Here is a 16,424-nt window from a genome sequence, read left to right as displayed (position 1 = left end):
CAAGTCTTACAAATGTCGAACATATTAATGAAGTAATAATGTATCGGTATAAGCATATTTCTGTTTAAAAGATGACAATACCCGGGTTTAAATAACAGAATTACCCTGTGATATAACCCTATATACGGTCCATGATATAACAGATCAAAGAAACGCGTACGCCAATCTTCACACGTAGCTACCAACACATTAAGTGATCTATAATAACAATGTATAGCTCTACATGTACTTCATCCTAAAATAAACGATCAGAGGCATGGTTTAATTAAAACACCGAGTCACACCGTGTTTCCAACACCGAGGCAGTGCTATCGTGTCACTCGATATTCGCTCGGTGTTCACTCGGTAAATCTTGGAATTCCACGATAAAAAAACACGGTAATATCGTGTCCCGTCAAACCATCGTGACGGCCGTACTGTACCTATGTTCAAACATGAAACCAAGAAGATCGAAGTCTGCTGGGTTTATCTTTAATAATCTGAATGCAGACTGCACGTCCATCTTAGCTAACAGCGAATTCTTGCCTAAAGAAGATATTTTATCAATGACTTTATCGAAGGATGTATAGTTAACCGTACATAACTGGGGGTCTATATAATCATTAATACTCATACCATATGGCGAAGACGGATGTGTTATCATTCTCCACCCCCCATCAGATTTTGGTACAATGCCTAGGGGAAATATGAAGGTTGGAGATTGGGGGTTGGTCGAATGGGCCCAGGATTCGACCTAGTTGTACTTCCTTATTAATTTTTGCACGAACTTCATTTGGATATTGTTTAACAGATAGTAAATTATTTGATTGTACACGCATTCTAGGACCTTCATATTGGAGTCTAAATCCTTTTCGTAGGCCGTGTATTAAAAAGTCTGCAGCAGATTTATTAAAGTAGGTATCAAGGTATTTAGTTATAATTTCTGTTTTGAGGGGTGAATTACCGAGGGCCCATATATCTTGGGAATCTCCTAGCACGGGTAAAATTGGAGGCTCCTCTTTGTCTAAAGTTTGAAGAGTCTGGTTGTCTAAAACTGGCAGTGTTATTGAATCGAAAGGTAGATTGAGGCCGAATGGAGTTGTGTGGGTAAAAAGGTCTACTTTGGAAGCATGTCACTTTTGCATGTTCAGCACCACACTGTATGCATGTGTGCGCATATGGACAATGATGTCTATTACAAAAACCTTTAAAATTAAAATCATAACATTTGCCATAGGTAGAATTTGGGGTTTTCGTTGAAGTGTATGTCGCAGGCGCATGCACATACTGAGAGTTAGTAACGTTGGCCATATACAAGAGCCAAAGCTCATAGTCAATATGTTCCCAAGAGCTATGTGGTGCTTGAGCTCGTTTACGTCTAAATTGTTCGTCATATTGACACCAACCATGTCCATTGGTTCTAGAAACCCCCATGCGTATTGTTATCATATATTTCAACAATTCTTGACATTTTGTGGGATGTGCACTGGTATAAATGCTCATGAAAATAATGAAAGCATCAGTCCATTTCTCTATATCAAGATATTTATTTGATTCTTTCTCTTTAGATATTATTTTACCATCCGCATCAATATAAAGAAATTTATGTTGTTCTTGATCATGATTTGATTTTAATAAAATACTTAGATCAATATATTCACCGGCTATTTAATATTTTAGATTTATTTGCAGCTGTAACATTTGATCCAATCATTTCAGGAATACTTTCTACCTGGTACCCATCCCTGCTATGATTGACCCCCAAATTATTACCTGGCAGTGTAATTTCTTCTGGCTGGGGGGACTTTAAATTAAGACTGTCATCTTGTGACAATTGGGGAATATGATTGTTTGGTTGAATAACAGGTAAGGGTATTGGTGACCAATCGGTACCCACAACAGACTCCTGACCTTGGGTCTGGCAAGGTGTTGTTGTTGGCAACATCTTCTTGGATTACTGGTCTCTGTTTAGCGTAAGAGCTCTTACTCTTACGAGTGGATTTTCTTGTAGTTGTAGTCTTTGATGTCGATGGACCTTGTTTTCCCATAGTTGAACATGAAACATATTAAAATGAACCAAATTAGCACGCTCAGGAGAGCAGGAGAGGCAGAGCCAGTGGCTTCTTACTCAATACTGACAGTTGTCTAGGCCTAGCGTTTACATAATATCAATGAACTCATGCAGTCTCCGGTAACACCACACAGAAAAGACAACATAAGAGTGACAAGAGTGAAGAATGGCCCTTCTCAATATTCTCATTATCTATTAGTATTCTATAAATAGCCTCACTGTTTAGTCATTCTGTAGTGTCATCTTGACACAAGTAACAAAGTAGAAGTCCTGTAGCTGTATAGGCCCTACTAGGCCTATTAAATATATGCACACATGGTCAGCAAAATGCCATGTGACTTCTAGGGATTCTACACTACTAGATCTAGATGTTTCAAATCCAAGCCATCCTACAAAACTGTGCTCTAAAATTGAATCAAAATAGACCCTATCACTAAAGGAGACATCATTTTTTTCCATAAGTCAAGTTACATCACTGTATTTTTTATTCTTGACTCACAATTGAACATGGAAATTACTTTTGATCCTTCTCTCAGGATTGTTCTTTCAATGAGGAAGTATGTGAGGAGAGACACCTGTTAGCCTAGAACATTAAAGGGGAGATAACTGTTTGTCCTTGATAATCTAGGCTACATTGCTAATGTAAATATACAGCTGTCAATTTTATCTATGATTTGTTTTGTCCCCTTTCTTCTGTAATAGGGGTTAGAATCAATGAGGGGAGTAGTTATTAGAGATGAATAATGTATTTTGCTTAAATAAATTCACCTATTGTATAATCAATAGCTGTTATTATTTCAAAGAAAACATATGCATACTAAAACAAACACTATTATCAATTATTAAAACAACACTTTATTATTGATTCAAATAGTCATATTAATACAAACACAAATATAAACGTATTAAAACAATACTTTTTTATTGGTCCGAGTGGTCCTTTTGTATGGTCCGTGTAGTCTTTTTTGTTTCGTCCGAGTGGTCTATTAGTTGGTCCAAGTGGTCATGCATTCGTACAAAAGAATAGAATCATTCAGAAAGTGTAGGCTACTCAAAATAACAGAGTGAAGGCGACAATTACATGTAACACATCGTGGACATTGTATAAATATATGACATGCACATGTAATGTACACGTGTGTGAAATGGCTTTATTCAATATCCGCTTCCACCGAAATGAATTGGGCGACATTTAAAGTTGATGTATATTGTCACAGCGGAGATTTGTCGCCGATGAACACAGACAGACTAAGAATATAGTCCCAAAAATGGCGCGTTTCTGACCACGTGACTTACCGTTAAGCGCCCCGTGGAGTGGATCGAGTGCTCTATGAATGATTGATTTAGATTAACTGAAGCTTCAAGCTCATTGTATGACGTAAAAAATTTAAAGTTTGGATTTTATAGCAGCCAATAATTGATGGATTACATCTAAGTCATAGACGAAGATGTAATGATACGTTGTAAAAAAATTGTAAGTTGTTCATTGTTGCATACATTTTGGCTGACGTTATATGCATGTACAGAATGCCGGTAAATGTTTTCCCGAGATGTTATTATTCAAACCGGCCTGTACATTATACATGTACACGTTTTCACGGCAGCATTACTATATTACAACTCCTTCAATATATAAACATTTTGTTAAAATCTGAACAACGCATGTGAAATTGGATGTTCGGCAACAGAATTGAATACCTGGCGTAATTGGACACCTTGACTAATTTTAATCACAACTCGGGAAATTGAACGGTCCAACTAATTATTGAACAGTCGTGAAAATTAAGTGGGATGCTTATAATTAAACACGTGTCGACAAACTAAACACTAGTTAATTAACGCTTGGTAATCAAAATTGCACGTTGAGATTTAAGTTGTATACAAGGACAAATTGAATGCTATTAGGCCAAAATCAATGGTATTTATGAATAACTCTACATAGATTAGATAATAACGCTATTTACCCGAGATTCCACGGTACCAGTCGTATAGTGTTGGCTGTCACTTTTACATTCGAACAATTTACACATTTACACAAATCCATACAAGAAACTTTTCAAGTCCATACAAAAAAGTATAAAGTACATCCATTTGTTCGGCAGCCTGATTTACATCCACAGTGAAAATTTCCTTTGGTGCTTGATCTGTAGTGTAGTCACCCTAAGGAAGAGGGACATAAATTTCTGCAGCTACTGTAAGGCAACCAGGGGGGAATGCGCCAGAATATGCGCCCCCCTTTTCACTGGTGATTTAAGGGCCCCGACGACATTTTCAGCCAGGAGGCTGCAGAAACAATTCATACATATTTTTTTCAAAAAAAGTAATTGCACTTGTACCAACAATTCATACATATTTTTTTCAAAAAAAGTAATTGCACTTGTACCAACTCTTTTTCTCCACAACAACTTGGGTATATTTCTTAAAGTACTGTGCATGGTATTTCACCTCAATGGTGACACAGTCTTTACCACAGTGGTCATCTCTCTTGGTCTGAGTGGTCTTAATCCGACTAGTCCTTGGTCTGAGTTGTCACGCATGCATCAGGCCTTCACATGAATAAATTCCTGGTGAGTCAAAAAAAGCTCTCCTGAAATTAGAAAATGGGTAAATTGCTCTCCTGAATCTTTTGAGGAGAGCTTTGTTAGCATTTGTGATAAAGACCAGTTATTTTAATCCATTTTGAAACCAACCAGCCAGAATTAGGTCAGTTGAGATCCCGGTAAGAAACAGGATAATTCGAAGCTCCCATTAACTTTAATATAACCAGACTTCAACAAATCTGTTATGGAGAATGTTGTATTCTGAATAGGCTAAGATATGACTTGAAGTTCAAGTCAGTAATATTACTGAATAAATTACTGTCTTCGTTTATTTGATGGATAAACGGATATCATCAGTCGATCGAAATTAGGATTTTTCTACTATGGCCAGTATCAGAAAATGCAGTAGCCAAAATAAGCTGATATGACACCATGACATTTCTTCATATTCAAAACACAAATTATTGTTTTTGTCTATCACGTAACTTACAAAGTTTTTATTCATTCGTGGATGAAAGACAAGCAGCACAATTACCACGTGACAACCATAATTGAAATTGCTTCATAAAAAATAAAATTCTGTACGACTATGCCATAGCCTTAAATAATAAGGACAATATTTTTAAGAATAACTCCCTGTCGGCATGTGTAAAAAATAAAAATGAATAAAACTAAAACACTATTTAAAACTAAATCTAGCAATGCTGGTTTATTGACCTAATTCCAATCGATGCATGTTACATGTTATCAGGAATCTGAAAGCATTTGCGATCCTGACGGAAAAATATATTATTAATGTCTGTTTCTCGGGATATCCGGTGTTCTATCAGGGATTATTCAATGACTATTTAAATTTAACTAACAACGAGTCAGTGAATCCAATTATTATTTTAATATCTACCTAGAATTTGTATGGATCGAGCGTCGAAGATGGGGCGCGAATGCCGAGATTCATACAATCCATGCCGAGCGAGATGGTTTCTTTCGCCACATGGTTTATTATTAAAAGGAAACTTACTACACCTGTTATGAATAACCAGCAAGCTTGTATTGTTTTATAAAATTCTTTTTTAATCATTTCAGCTTTACGTAGAACAGATTCGCGGCAATCACTATATGCTTCCAGATCCTCCTTGTATGGACGCAAAAGTCGAAGGGTACGAAGAAATTCTTTTGGGGAATCAGTTTCAACCTATGCACATGATGATTTGGATACTTCAATGTACAGTGATTTTGTAGATAGAACAATGTCAAAGAAAGGCTATAATCGTGCATCTAGATCTATGGGTGATATTTTTAATAGAGAAATGAGAGAAAAAGAGACCCAAACATTACATGAAACAGCGACTCAAACTGGTAAAGGACAAGTAACTATTGCTCAACCTAAAAAATATGTAAGAAATCAATCTATGCGAAAAAAAAGTGCTTCTGGAGTAACTGGCAACAACGCAAAAGATGTTGCATTAAAGGCAAAACAAAATGAAACAAAGACAAAAGACAAGGAAATCACAATTAAAATTTTTGAAACACAAGATAGAGGTGTTGATGCAAATCTGCCTTTCATTGATCCACCAACATCTCCTAAAGGAAAATCCAAACCTAAACCTGTTCCAAGGAAATCCTTTAAAGGTGCTAATCAAAGAGATGATACTAATTCTGAAAACAAGAATGTAGTTGAAAAACCTGTAACATCCAATCCCAGCGCAAGCATGATTCAACCCCAGTTTATACCGCCTGTTTTGATGCAGCCATATTATCATCCTCCAGGGTCATCTATACCAAATGGTTATTTAACTATACAACCTGGTGGCATATCACATAGTGCTCTTCCTGCTCAATCACCAAGTCATATAAACACAGTTTCACAAACACCATCAACTTTTCAACATACATCAGGTAAATCCAAGTCAAATTGGGATCTGCTTTGTTCAATAACAGATGCGGAGAAACAGAGAGTCCCATCGGCGTCAGATACAACATCAGTTACAGGATCTGTGTTTAACAATATGATTGCTTCACCACCAACACCTGATCATCATGCTGTTTACAATTTAACCTATTCTTCTGGCTTTGGAGATGCTTACCAACAATCATTTCCACAGGGTTACACTACTAGCCCCCATTCTGTGCCAAGTATCAATGGTAGGTTTACACCCACTGATACAAGTAGTGGACACTTTACATTGTTTCGTCCTCAAAATATATCTGATGGTAATCATGGAAGCCCTGTACACATTCTGCAGTCATCAAGTTCAGAGACAAATCATGACAATCCCTTGGAAGGTCTAAAACAACTGTCAGAACAAAAATCAGCCCATACAACCAATAAGCAGGAGAGTGTGGTGTAATTTATTATTTGTAATTGCTAGAATTAGTTATCAAAAGGCATTATCACTTCCATCAAGAAAACAGACAGACACATTTTTATGTAATGACAATATGCGTTTAGTTGTCCACGTTAGATACTAGGAGGGTTTTTTTTGTCGTCTATTTGTTTTTTTTGGTTTTTTTATGAAGATAAATATACCTCTTGGTTATTTATTACTGATTGGTAAAAAGAGGTTAGAAGGTTTGGTTTTACAACATTCTTGCAGACATACTAGTTTGCTTTTCATCCATAAATGTTAGACACTGAGTTATGTTAAGCATTGGAGAAAAAGTTGTTAATAGGTTTTGGTCTTGAAAAGTATTAGATATCAAAGGAATTGCCCTGCCCCGCCCCACCCAACCCCATTCATAAAGGCAGAATCAGTGAGTTGTAAATAATTGGAGTTTTATAATGTCGCCATGGAAAAGGCACTATAACTCAGGTCATAAATTTATGTATGAAAAGAAAAACTTTTGTGCCCACCTGTTTAAAGATGCATTATGTAAGAGCTAAATCTGACTATTGCAAGTTTTTATTTTGGCTTCAAATGTTATATAAACTATTATTTAGACATTAATTCAAATGACAAGCCTATAATCAACTCTCTAGAACATCAGATGGTGGAGATGTAAACGGATTGAAATACGATCGACATTTAATGATTTAATTTTAAAATGGAGAAGCGAGGCTGAGTCTCAATTAACAAGTAGCTATGCTACAATAAAAAACAAATCTTTGCCCCATTTTGTCAAAACTTCAAACAATGATAACATCGCTCAGAATAAAGTAATTTGAATGAAATGTTCAATATATCAATTTTGAATTATCTATTTTGGAACTATTATAGCGATAACTCTCAGCTCTTTATCTAAATTTTACATAATGTATCTTAAAAACTCATCTTTTCAAAATTGATAACAAAACCTTGAGTGAGTGTTGTGGATTTGGCCATGTATAAAATGGTAATAAAAAAAACATGGGGATTAATCAATCATTAGTAGTCTCTGTCAATTAATTAGTTAATTAGTGTCAATTAATTAGTTAATTAGTGTCAATTAATTAGATAATTAGTGTCTAAAACAACATTCTACAAAAGTGTATCTATTTAATCTCTTCAAATATGATGTGGTGTCAGATGTAATAAAAAGAGCATACCCTGCCTGAGAACTTAATAAGAGTGATAAGGAATTGGTGGACTAGAGCAGGGGCGGATCCAGAGGGGGGGTTTGGGGGATCGACCCCCCCCCCTGCTCAGCTACATAAATTTTTTTGTAAATCAACACTTTTTATGAGAAAGGTTTCTCGGCCGTGTGCTTTATCCTTTATCGTCAGATTTGGGACAGGATGGGCACTCAAAGCACGAGATAATGATATAGACATTATGTGATATCACAATTAATGCTTTGCATCCATGAAATTGAATCACAGTGTCATTGTATTAATTCATAATAAAAATTGACGTCAAACAAGGTGTTGGATTTCTCTGTTTAAAAAGCTCAATGTGTATGTAAATACGCCAAAATGACGATAGAGACCATGCGGGGGGGGGGGGGGGAGATACATTGTCTCATGCAAAAATTCCTGGATCCGCCCCTGTAGAATACTTGAAATCTAATATTTGCTGTGATGTTTTATATATCAGACACATATATGCCGTGGCAGCACCAATATCTTCTTGTAGGTTGGCACTTTACATGGATATGTGTCTGTTAACTATGATATCATTTTCTATCTGATCAAAAGATGCTACGTGTTTGCTCACCCATGTCAAAAGGTTGACAAAACTGGATACGTTTTTGGTAAGGTCATTTATTCAGAAACTACGGAAGCATATTAGGGACAAACAAATAATTTTAAAAAAAAATATATGTCCTAATTAGGAGTTGCTATTACCTAGGACGTTAGTATCCCCTAATTAGGACATAGTATCTCCTGCTCATGACATATAAACAAAACAAAAATTATCATTAAGTCTAGGACTTAGTATGTCTTAATTAGTAATTACTATCTCCAATTAGTAATTACTATCTCCAGTTAGTATCTCCTAATTAGTATGGCAGGATTTAAGGGCCAAAACTAAATGTATGTTGAAAGTGTTATTATACATCATAGAAAATACCTAATACCTAAGTTGCAAAATACAAATGTCATTATAAAAATACATAATGCCGTTAATGTAAAAGTCAAATGTCAAAATACAAATGTTTTTTGAAAAAAATCCACTAAAGTTACAAACAACACAACTTATTCACATATACACTTCAACAAAGTAACTTTGTCAATTGACATTTGTCTTTTGTCTTTTAACACATCTAATCATGAGTTCTTGGGGTCAATGGTCACCGGGTTACATGTAAAATTGTTAAAATGAAAGCTCCAAAGAAGGAAAGATAACTTTCGATGACATTGAGAAAGTAAAGCAGACAGTAATGGTTGAGGAAATTTTTATCAGATTTTCAGAGTAGAAATAAAAATTTATGTCATAAATTCAAATATCTGCGTTCGATTCACGATATTAAAGTTCAGCTGGATGTTCTATCAAGAATATTGTCCGATAAATTTGAGACTTTTGATTGTAATGGCATTGGATAATGTTGTTTTACCGATTCTCTCACCAGTATACCAGCACCCGGATTCTAATTTCGAAATGAAACATATTCCTAGCGCCAATAAAAACCTATATATAATTATCACGAAAGTAATTTTTACCTTCATATTAGAAAATAACATTTAAGACATATTAATGCAAAGTATATATAATACACAAGAAACCCCAAAAAACTATTACTGTAAATATACTAAAATATCGCACACTAGGTTAATGGGTACTGAGCACGCAGAAAAGGGTACGTCCATTTTGCACCAAGAAGGCCCGAAACCAGCTTTGGTGGCAAACTGTTTTATATTTCACAGAATCAAGGGATGAATAAACAACTGGAATACAAAGTTTCAAAAGTCTCCCTATGTTGGCTTTTCGAGATATATTACCATAAACATACTAAAAATATGGGAGAATTGGTTTAAGGTAGGCTCTCTGTGCACACAATAACTTCTAAACTAGCTTTGGTGACTCCAAGATCTTTATTTCATCAAATAGAAAGATGCATAAGGTATGAACATGCAAAATTTCATTAACTTTCTATCTTGGCGTATCGAGTTATATCATCGCAAAGGTCATATCACCTGGATTTGAGGCGAGGTTCGTGGGTTTAATAAACAAAGGGTATGCCCACTCTGCATCAATGATGGATGTACCCCTTTCTGCGTGCTCAGTTAGCGGTAATAGTTTTTTGAGGTTTTCGTCTATTATATATACTTTGCATTAAAATGTCTTAAAATATTATTTTTTAAAGATACATTATGGGAGATTAGATAAAGAGCTGACAGTTCTCACTATAATTGTTAAAACCTAGATAATGTAACGGGAATTTGCTGAAAATTTCAGTCTAACTGATCCACTCTGAACCGAGAATTTAGCGATTGTATTTTCGGCCTAGCCTCGATCATCATTACAAAAGTCGGTACGATAAAAAACATAGTCTTGATTATCCATTTCATGATTTAATCATGAATTAAAGTTGAGCAGCAAACCAGATACTAATCCAGTAAGTATCGCAGGCTAGTGATGACATCGAGAGTTGATTATGGTCTGGATAAGTTAATTAGGGGATGCTCGATTCACAGTCCAGAACGTCCAGAATTGAAAGAATTGCAATCGAGTAACGCGGAATTCAGTTCTGTCACGGTTCTGTCAGTACCAACAACGGTGGTGGTGTGAGTAGAATCGTGACATAATTAAAAGGTTTTGGCTGTACGGTTGATGTCGAGTTAATAATTTAGATAACATTTCAGGCCTAAAGAAAGACCCGCAGTTAGGCAGATTTAGCTCTTGCATAATGTATGTTTAATATAAAGGTAACAATTATTTTTGTGATAATTATAGGGTTTTATTGGCACTAGGAATATGTGTGCTGTAATACTGGTGTGAGAGAGAGAGAAATGGAGTTTAACGCCCATTTGACACAAACTAGGTCATTTCGGGACTAACACATGGTTCAATTTGATTTCATTAACTCGTTTGGACGTAGGGGTCTTTAGCAGTGGGAGGAAACTGGAGGACCTGGAGAAAACCCACGAGATGGGACAGGCGACCCTACCGGGGAATCGAAACCACGCCAGTTAACTCAATGACAGACCGTATAATACAGCGCGCACTTGCTAACCATTCGGCCCCCCCCCCCCCACATTTAATATGTCATAAATGTTATTTTCTAATATGAAGGTAAAAATTATTTCGTGATAATTATATATAGGTTCTTTTATTGGCGCTAGGAATATGTTTCATTTCGAAATTCAAATCCGGGTGCTGGTATACGGGTGAGAGATTTCGCTCGGTAAAACAACATTATCCAATGCCATTACAATCAAAAGTCTCAAATTTATCTGACAATATTCTAGATAGAACATCCAGCTGAACTTTAATGTCGTGAATCGAACGCAGATATTTGAATTTATGACATAAATTTTTATTTCTACTCTGAAAATCTGATAAAATTTCCTCAACCATTGCTGTCTGCTTTACTTTCTCAATGCCATCGAAAGTTATCTTTCCTTCTTTGGAGCATTCATTTTAACAATTTTACATGTAACCCGGTGACCCTTGACCATTGACCGTTGACAAAAGACAAATGTAACGTTAGTGGATTTTTTTCCAAAACATTAGTAATTTGACATTGGACTTTTACATTAACGGCATTATGTATTTTTATAACGACATTTGTATTTTGCAACTTAAGTATTGGGTTTTGGCCCTTAAATCCTGCCATAAATTAGGAGTTAGAATCTCCTAATTATCCCCAAGGCTTCTCCTAATTAGGAGTTAGTATCTCCTAATTAGGAGTTAGTGTCTCCTAATTAGGCCTTAATATCTCTGAATTAGGCCTTAATATCTCCAATTTAGGCCTTAGTAGCTCCTAATTAGGACTTAGTATCTCATAAATGGCTGTATAGATGGTTTGTCACGATATGCTGTATGGTTAGATGCCTATATTACTAGTAGCAATCCGGAAGTTGTGGCTAGTTACTTCATGGAAGCTGCCAGAAAACATGACGGATGTAAGGATAAAAATGGACAATGTAACTGAAAATGGACATATTCAGCAAATTCGGTTATTTCTAATAGTAAATGAAGGAGGACCGCACTACACGCAAAACAAAAATCTACAAGATAAACCTGCGGACCAAACAGAAAATAGACATTGCACCAAATAAACAAATATCAAATAAAGTGAATGGATCCGGGGAATGGACAAGATACCAACAACAGCTATATAACTGGTTCAAGCATTCATAACGAAAGCATTGAGCAGTGGTGTGGATTTTTGAGGAAAGGAAATATAAACTACTGGATAAACCTTTTCAAGATGATTAAAGATAATGGGATCTTTACCTGCAATTTTATGGCTAAACCTTTGCTTCAGTTCTGTTTTATGGAACTTATCCAGGTATGAAATAATCATTTCTATGCATCTTACTGAACTAAACTTTGTAATAAAGAAATCCAGTAACCCACCTGTCTTATATACATGTAGCACACATCTCTTCCACAACACACATCACATTGCACCCTTCTCACACTACACACGCCTCTCTCACGCTACAAACCTCTCACACACGCTGCACACACACACACACACACACACACACACTGTCCACCTCGCCCACACAGTGCTCAGTCAAACTACACATCTCGCACAAAATGCACCTCTCTGTCACATCACACACTGAACACACCTCAAACATCGTAATATAGACTACACTGTCAAACATTGTAACCTATTTTACAATGCACACCTCTCAAACATCATAATCTATCTTTACACAGCTCAAACACCGTAATCTGTCTTACAATGCACACCTCTCAAACATCATAATCTATCTTTACACAGCTCAAACACCATAATCTGTCTTACAGATAGCCCCAAAATCGTAATCTGTAAACATTCCTCAAACCTCGTAATCCGTCTTACACAGCAAATACCTCTCATACACTGCACATCTTTCACACTTCACACATGTCACACACTGTAAACTGCTCCTCCCCCCTCTCACTCACCTTCTCACAAACAATATTCTCTCTCTCTCTCTCTGGGGGGGTGGATGGCCGAATGGTTAGCACGCGCGCGCTGTATCATATGGTCTGTCATTGAGTCAACTGACGGGGTTTCGATTCCCCAGTTGTACGTGACAAGGAGTAGGGTCGCCTGTCCAACCTCGGGGGTTTTCTCCGGGTCCTCCGGTTTCCTCCCACTGCTAAAGACCCCTACACGCAAGCGAATTATTGAAATAAAAAAAATAAACCATATGTTAGTCCCGAAATGACCTAGTTTGTGTCGAGTGGACGTTAAACCCCATCTCTCTCTCTCTCTCTCTCTCTCTCTCTCTCTCTCTCTCTCTCTCTCTCTCACACACACACACACACACACACACACACACACACACACACACCCACACACACACACACACACACACAAACAATATACTCTTCTCACAAAATATCTGTCACAAAATATTGAGTTTAGGCTTTCAGTAGTATTATACCTGCTTGACCGAGAATAATCATCAGGATTTCCCGGCCTGGTTCACCCTTGTCAATAGTGTAGGGGGGGAGGGGCTGGCAAGGGACAACGTATAGTCATTTTGATGGGACGAAAAAATCGTGGTCCCATGTACACTTTTGCGTGAACGTAAAGGAAACCTTAACAGTTGGAATTCGAAATAAGGGGTATGTCTATGACAAAAAAAACAACCCACATTATTACTTGTGGACGTGTAAGAGCAACTCACGAATATTAAACCCCATAGCTAGAACTGAAATTAAATGATTAAGGGAAACATAACAACCAGGTTGATCCTTTCATTATGCTTCGTCGACAAGATCATTTAAATCATGAATAAATAAATTAAGAAAAAGCATGGTGTACATGTAGTGTAGTTGTCTTTGTACAGCAGAGTTCCTTTCCATTTTAAATGAAGTCCATTACCCAAACATTACTTTCTAAAACACTATCAAATTCTGATATAAATTTCATGTAATTGTTGTAATTACTTCCTAACTGTAGCCAGCAACCACATGTGTGACCGATGGTCATCTTTCAAATTCTTTCATGGGTAAAAATTCAACCAATACCTGTGACATGTTGAGCATATCAGAACCCAAACAAAATCTTAAATACAAGCACAGTTTATGCCCATCTATTTCCTTGACATATCTCTTCAAGAATTTGCATGTTCCGTTGTCTCAGGCTGTAAGGGAGTTGGGAAAGATAGTAAACAAGTAACTTATTTGTTTGTAGGTACAGGGGAAGCATATATATTTCAGTCAACCTTTCAACTGTAATTTGAATATTTTTCAGCCCATCTTGTCAGCAACGATCTCCTGATGTGCAATTTCCAGTCAACAGATAGGAAATTCTCTTGGGTTACTCTCTTAGGACACTGGTGAGATTCCAGGGACTTTGAGTAGATCATCCTCGCCGACACTTGAAAAGTCCTGGGTTGCGGTTTGAAAGATTTCTTTATCTGGGAGCGTTGTAAATCCATAAAATTCATCTATCATTTCCTCTTCTGCAGCTACATATGACAGGAACAGGCACTGATTTACAAATTCTCGATAGCATTAAAGGCCAATACTCGACTTACTGCCAACCAGATAACAACATTATTCTACTTACACCTTTCCACTCCATCTCCTTGAAATCATGTCTCAAATAAGGTACTTTTATTTATTTCTCGACCTACTGTACATTTAATGACAAATTCATTCTAGAATTCGGTAAGTGTGTCCTTTAAAACCCCATCAGCGTCTTATGCAGTCTGCCTTTGACCATTTGGTAAAACTCGTATTATACTTTTGGGGGGGTTGAATGGGTCAATGGTTAGCATGTGCGCGCTGTATCATAAAATCTGTCATTGAGTCAACTGGTGTGGTTTCAATTCCGCGGTTGTACATGACAAGGAGTAGGGTCGCCTGTCCAACCTCGTGGGTCTTCTGTGGGTCCTCTGGTTTCCTCCCACTGCTAAAGACCCCTACGCTCAAGCGTATTATTTAAATAAAATTGAACCATATGTTAGTCCCAAAATGACCTGGTTTGTGTCGAGTGGACGTTAAACCCCATCTAATATTTCGAAATCAAATTCATTGACACCTCCTTTTGCTGACTGTCCATTTGGAAAAAAGCAAGGACTTGCCTATCTCTAGTATATCATACTTATTTGCGGTCCTTGATTTCAGTGTTAAGGGTGTACAATAGAGTTTATAAAGGGGGAGGGGATTATATTTTGTATACTGTTATCTATGTATATATAAATTTCAATGCATACTATTTATAAACATTTTGCTTCGCCTGTAATAAAGTAAAAGGATAAAGTCATATCGTCAAGATAAAACAAAACAGGTGCAAATAAACAGGTCTGTGTCTCAACCCTGAGCTGTTACAATAGGTGTTCCACATTCTTCCAATTGGTCAAATCATAAGATGACATGGGGTACAAAACTACGGCTTTGCTGATGACACCCAAATGTATGACTACATTCTGCACAACAACTATCTGCTTCCAGGGATTCTATCGGTAGACTAGAGTCTTGCCTTAATGACATTCGAGGATGGATGACCAAAAATAGGCTAAAACTTAACAATGACAAATCCGAATATCTTGTCATATCATCAAAATCACAATCCAGTAAATTGTTTAAAGCGGTTTCTATTCAGGTCGGTGATTGCTCTATTCCTCCCAAGAAGCAGGCTAAATATCTTGGCTATGTGACCAATGAATTTATGTCCCCAGTTCCCCAAATCAATAGCATAATACGGAAAATGCATCTTCAAATGAGAGCTATTTTGAGAATACTCTCTAATCTTAATACTGATGCCCAGAGTGTTGTTAGAGCATTAGTAACATTGCATATGGAATATGCAAATTCACTTCTTTTAGGAGCACCAGAAACAGCTTTAAACAGACTACAAATAGATCAAAACTATGCTCCACGTCTCATAACTACAAATAAAATGGGGTTTAATGTCCTACTGTTCTGCTCCTATTGAGTCTTATACTGGCTGGGCTAATAAAGACGGCATACGCCATACAGTGTGTTATGAAGGAAATTTTGCCCGGGCAGCAACACTATGGCATACTCTTATATCAAATTCCAACTGCACGCCATTGTATACGTGGAACCTCGGTTTGTCGTCCCATCCGAACGACTAGACAGCTGTCCTTGTCAGGCCCTCCGTCCTGCACCACTGATAGGGTGACCCGAGCTAAAAAAAATCTTGAAAACTATTTACAGTTATGGCACTATATTTGACTATATCTATATAAACAAACCTAGGTGATCCTTTATTATAAACTGTCAAGAAACTGTACCAGCGTGCTATATTTCCTAAGATATATCCATTCAAATGTC

The 16,424-nt window shown here is 36.8% G+C and overlaps 1 protein-coding gene across 2 annotated transcripts in view; it reads left to right on the top strand.

The window, feature by feature from the left end:
- Positions 1 to 16,087, top strand: part of LOC130013510 (uncharacterized) — an 85,257-nt gene extending 69,170 nt beyond the window's left edge. The window contains exon 6 of one of the 2 annotated variants that reach the window (XM_056102102.1): positions 14,374 to 16,087. In XM_056102102.1, coding sequence (XP_055958077.1) covers positions 14,374 to 14,462 — 89 coding nt within the window. In that variant the 3' untranslated portion in view covers positions 14,463 to 16,087. Of the gene's footprint in view, positions 1 to 5,673; positions 8,428 to 14,373 lie in introns of those variants that run through there. The other variant, XM_056102101.1, reaches the window with a different exon arrangement.
- Positions 16,088 to 16,424: the final 337 nt, after the last annotated feature.

Source organism: Patella vulgata, chromosome 7 (genome assembly GCF_932274485.2).
Source record: "Patella vulgata chromosome 7, xgPatVulg1.2, whole genome shotgun sequence".
NCBI classification, from domain to species: domain Eukaryota; kingdom Metazoa; phylum Mollusca; class Gastropoda; family Patellidae; genus Patella; species Patella vulgata.
This window is presented reverse-complemented; position numbering and strand designations above follow the sequence as displayed.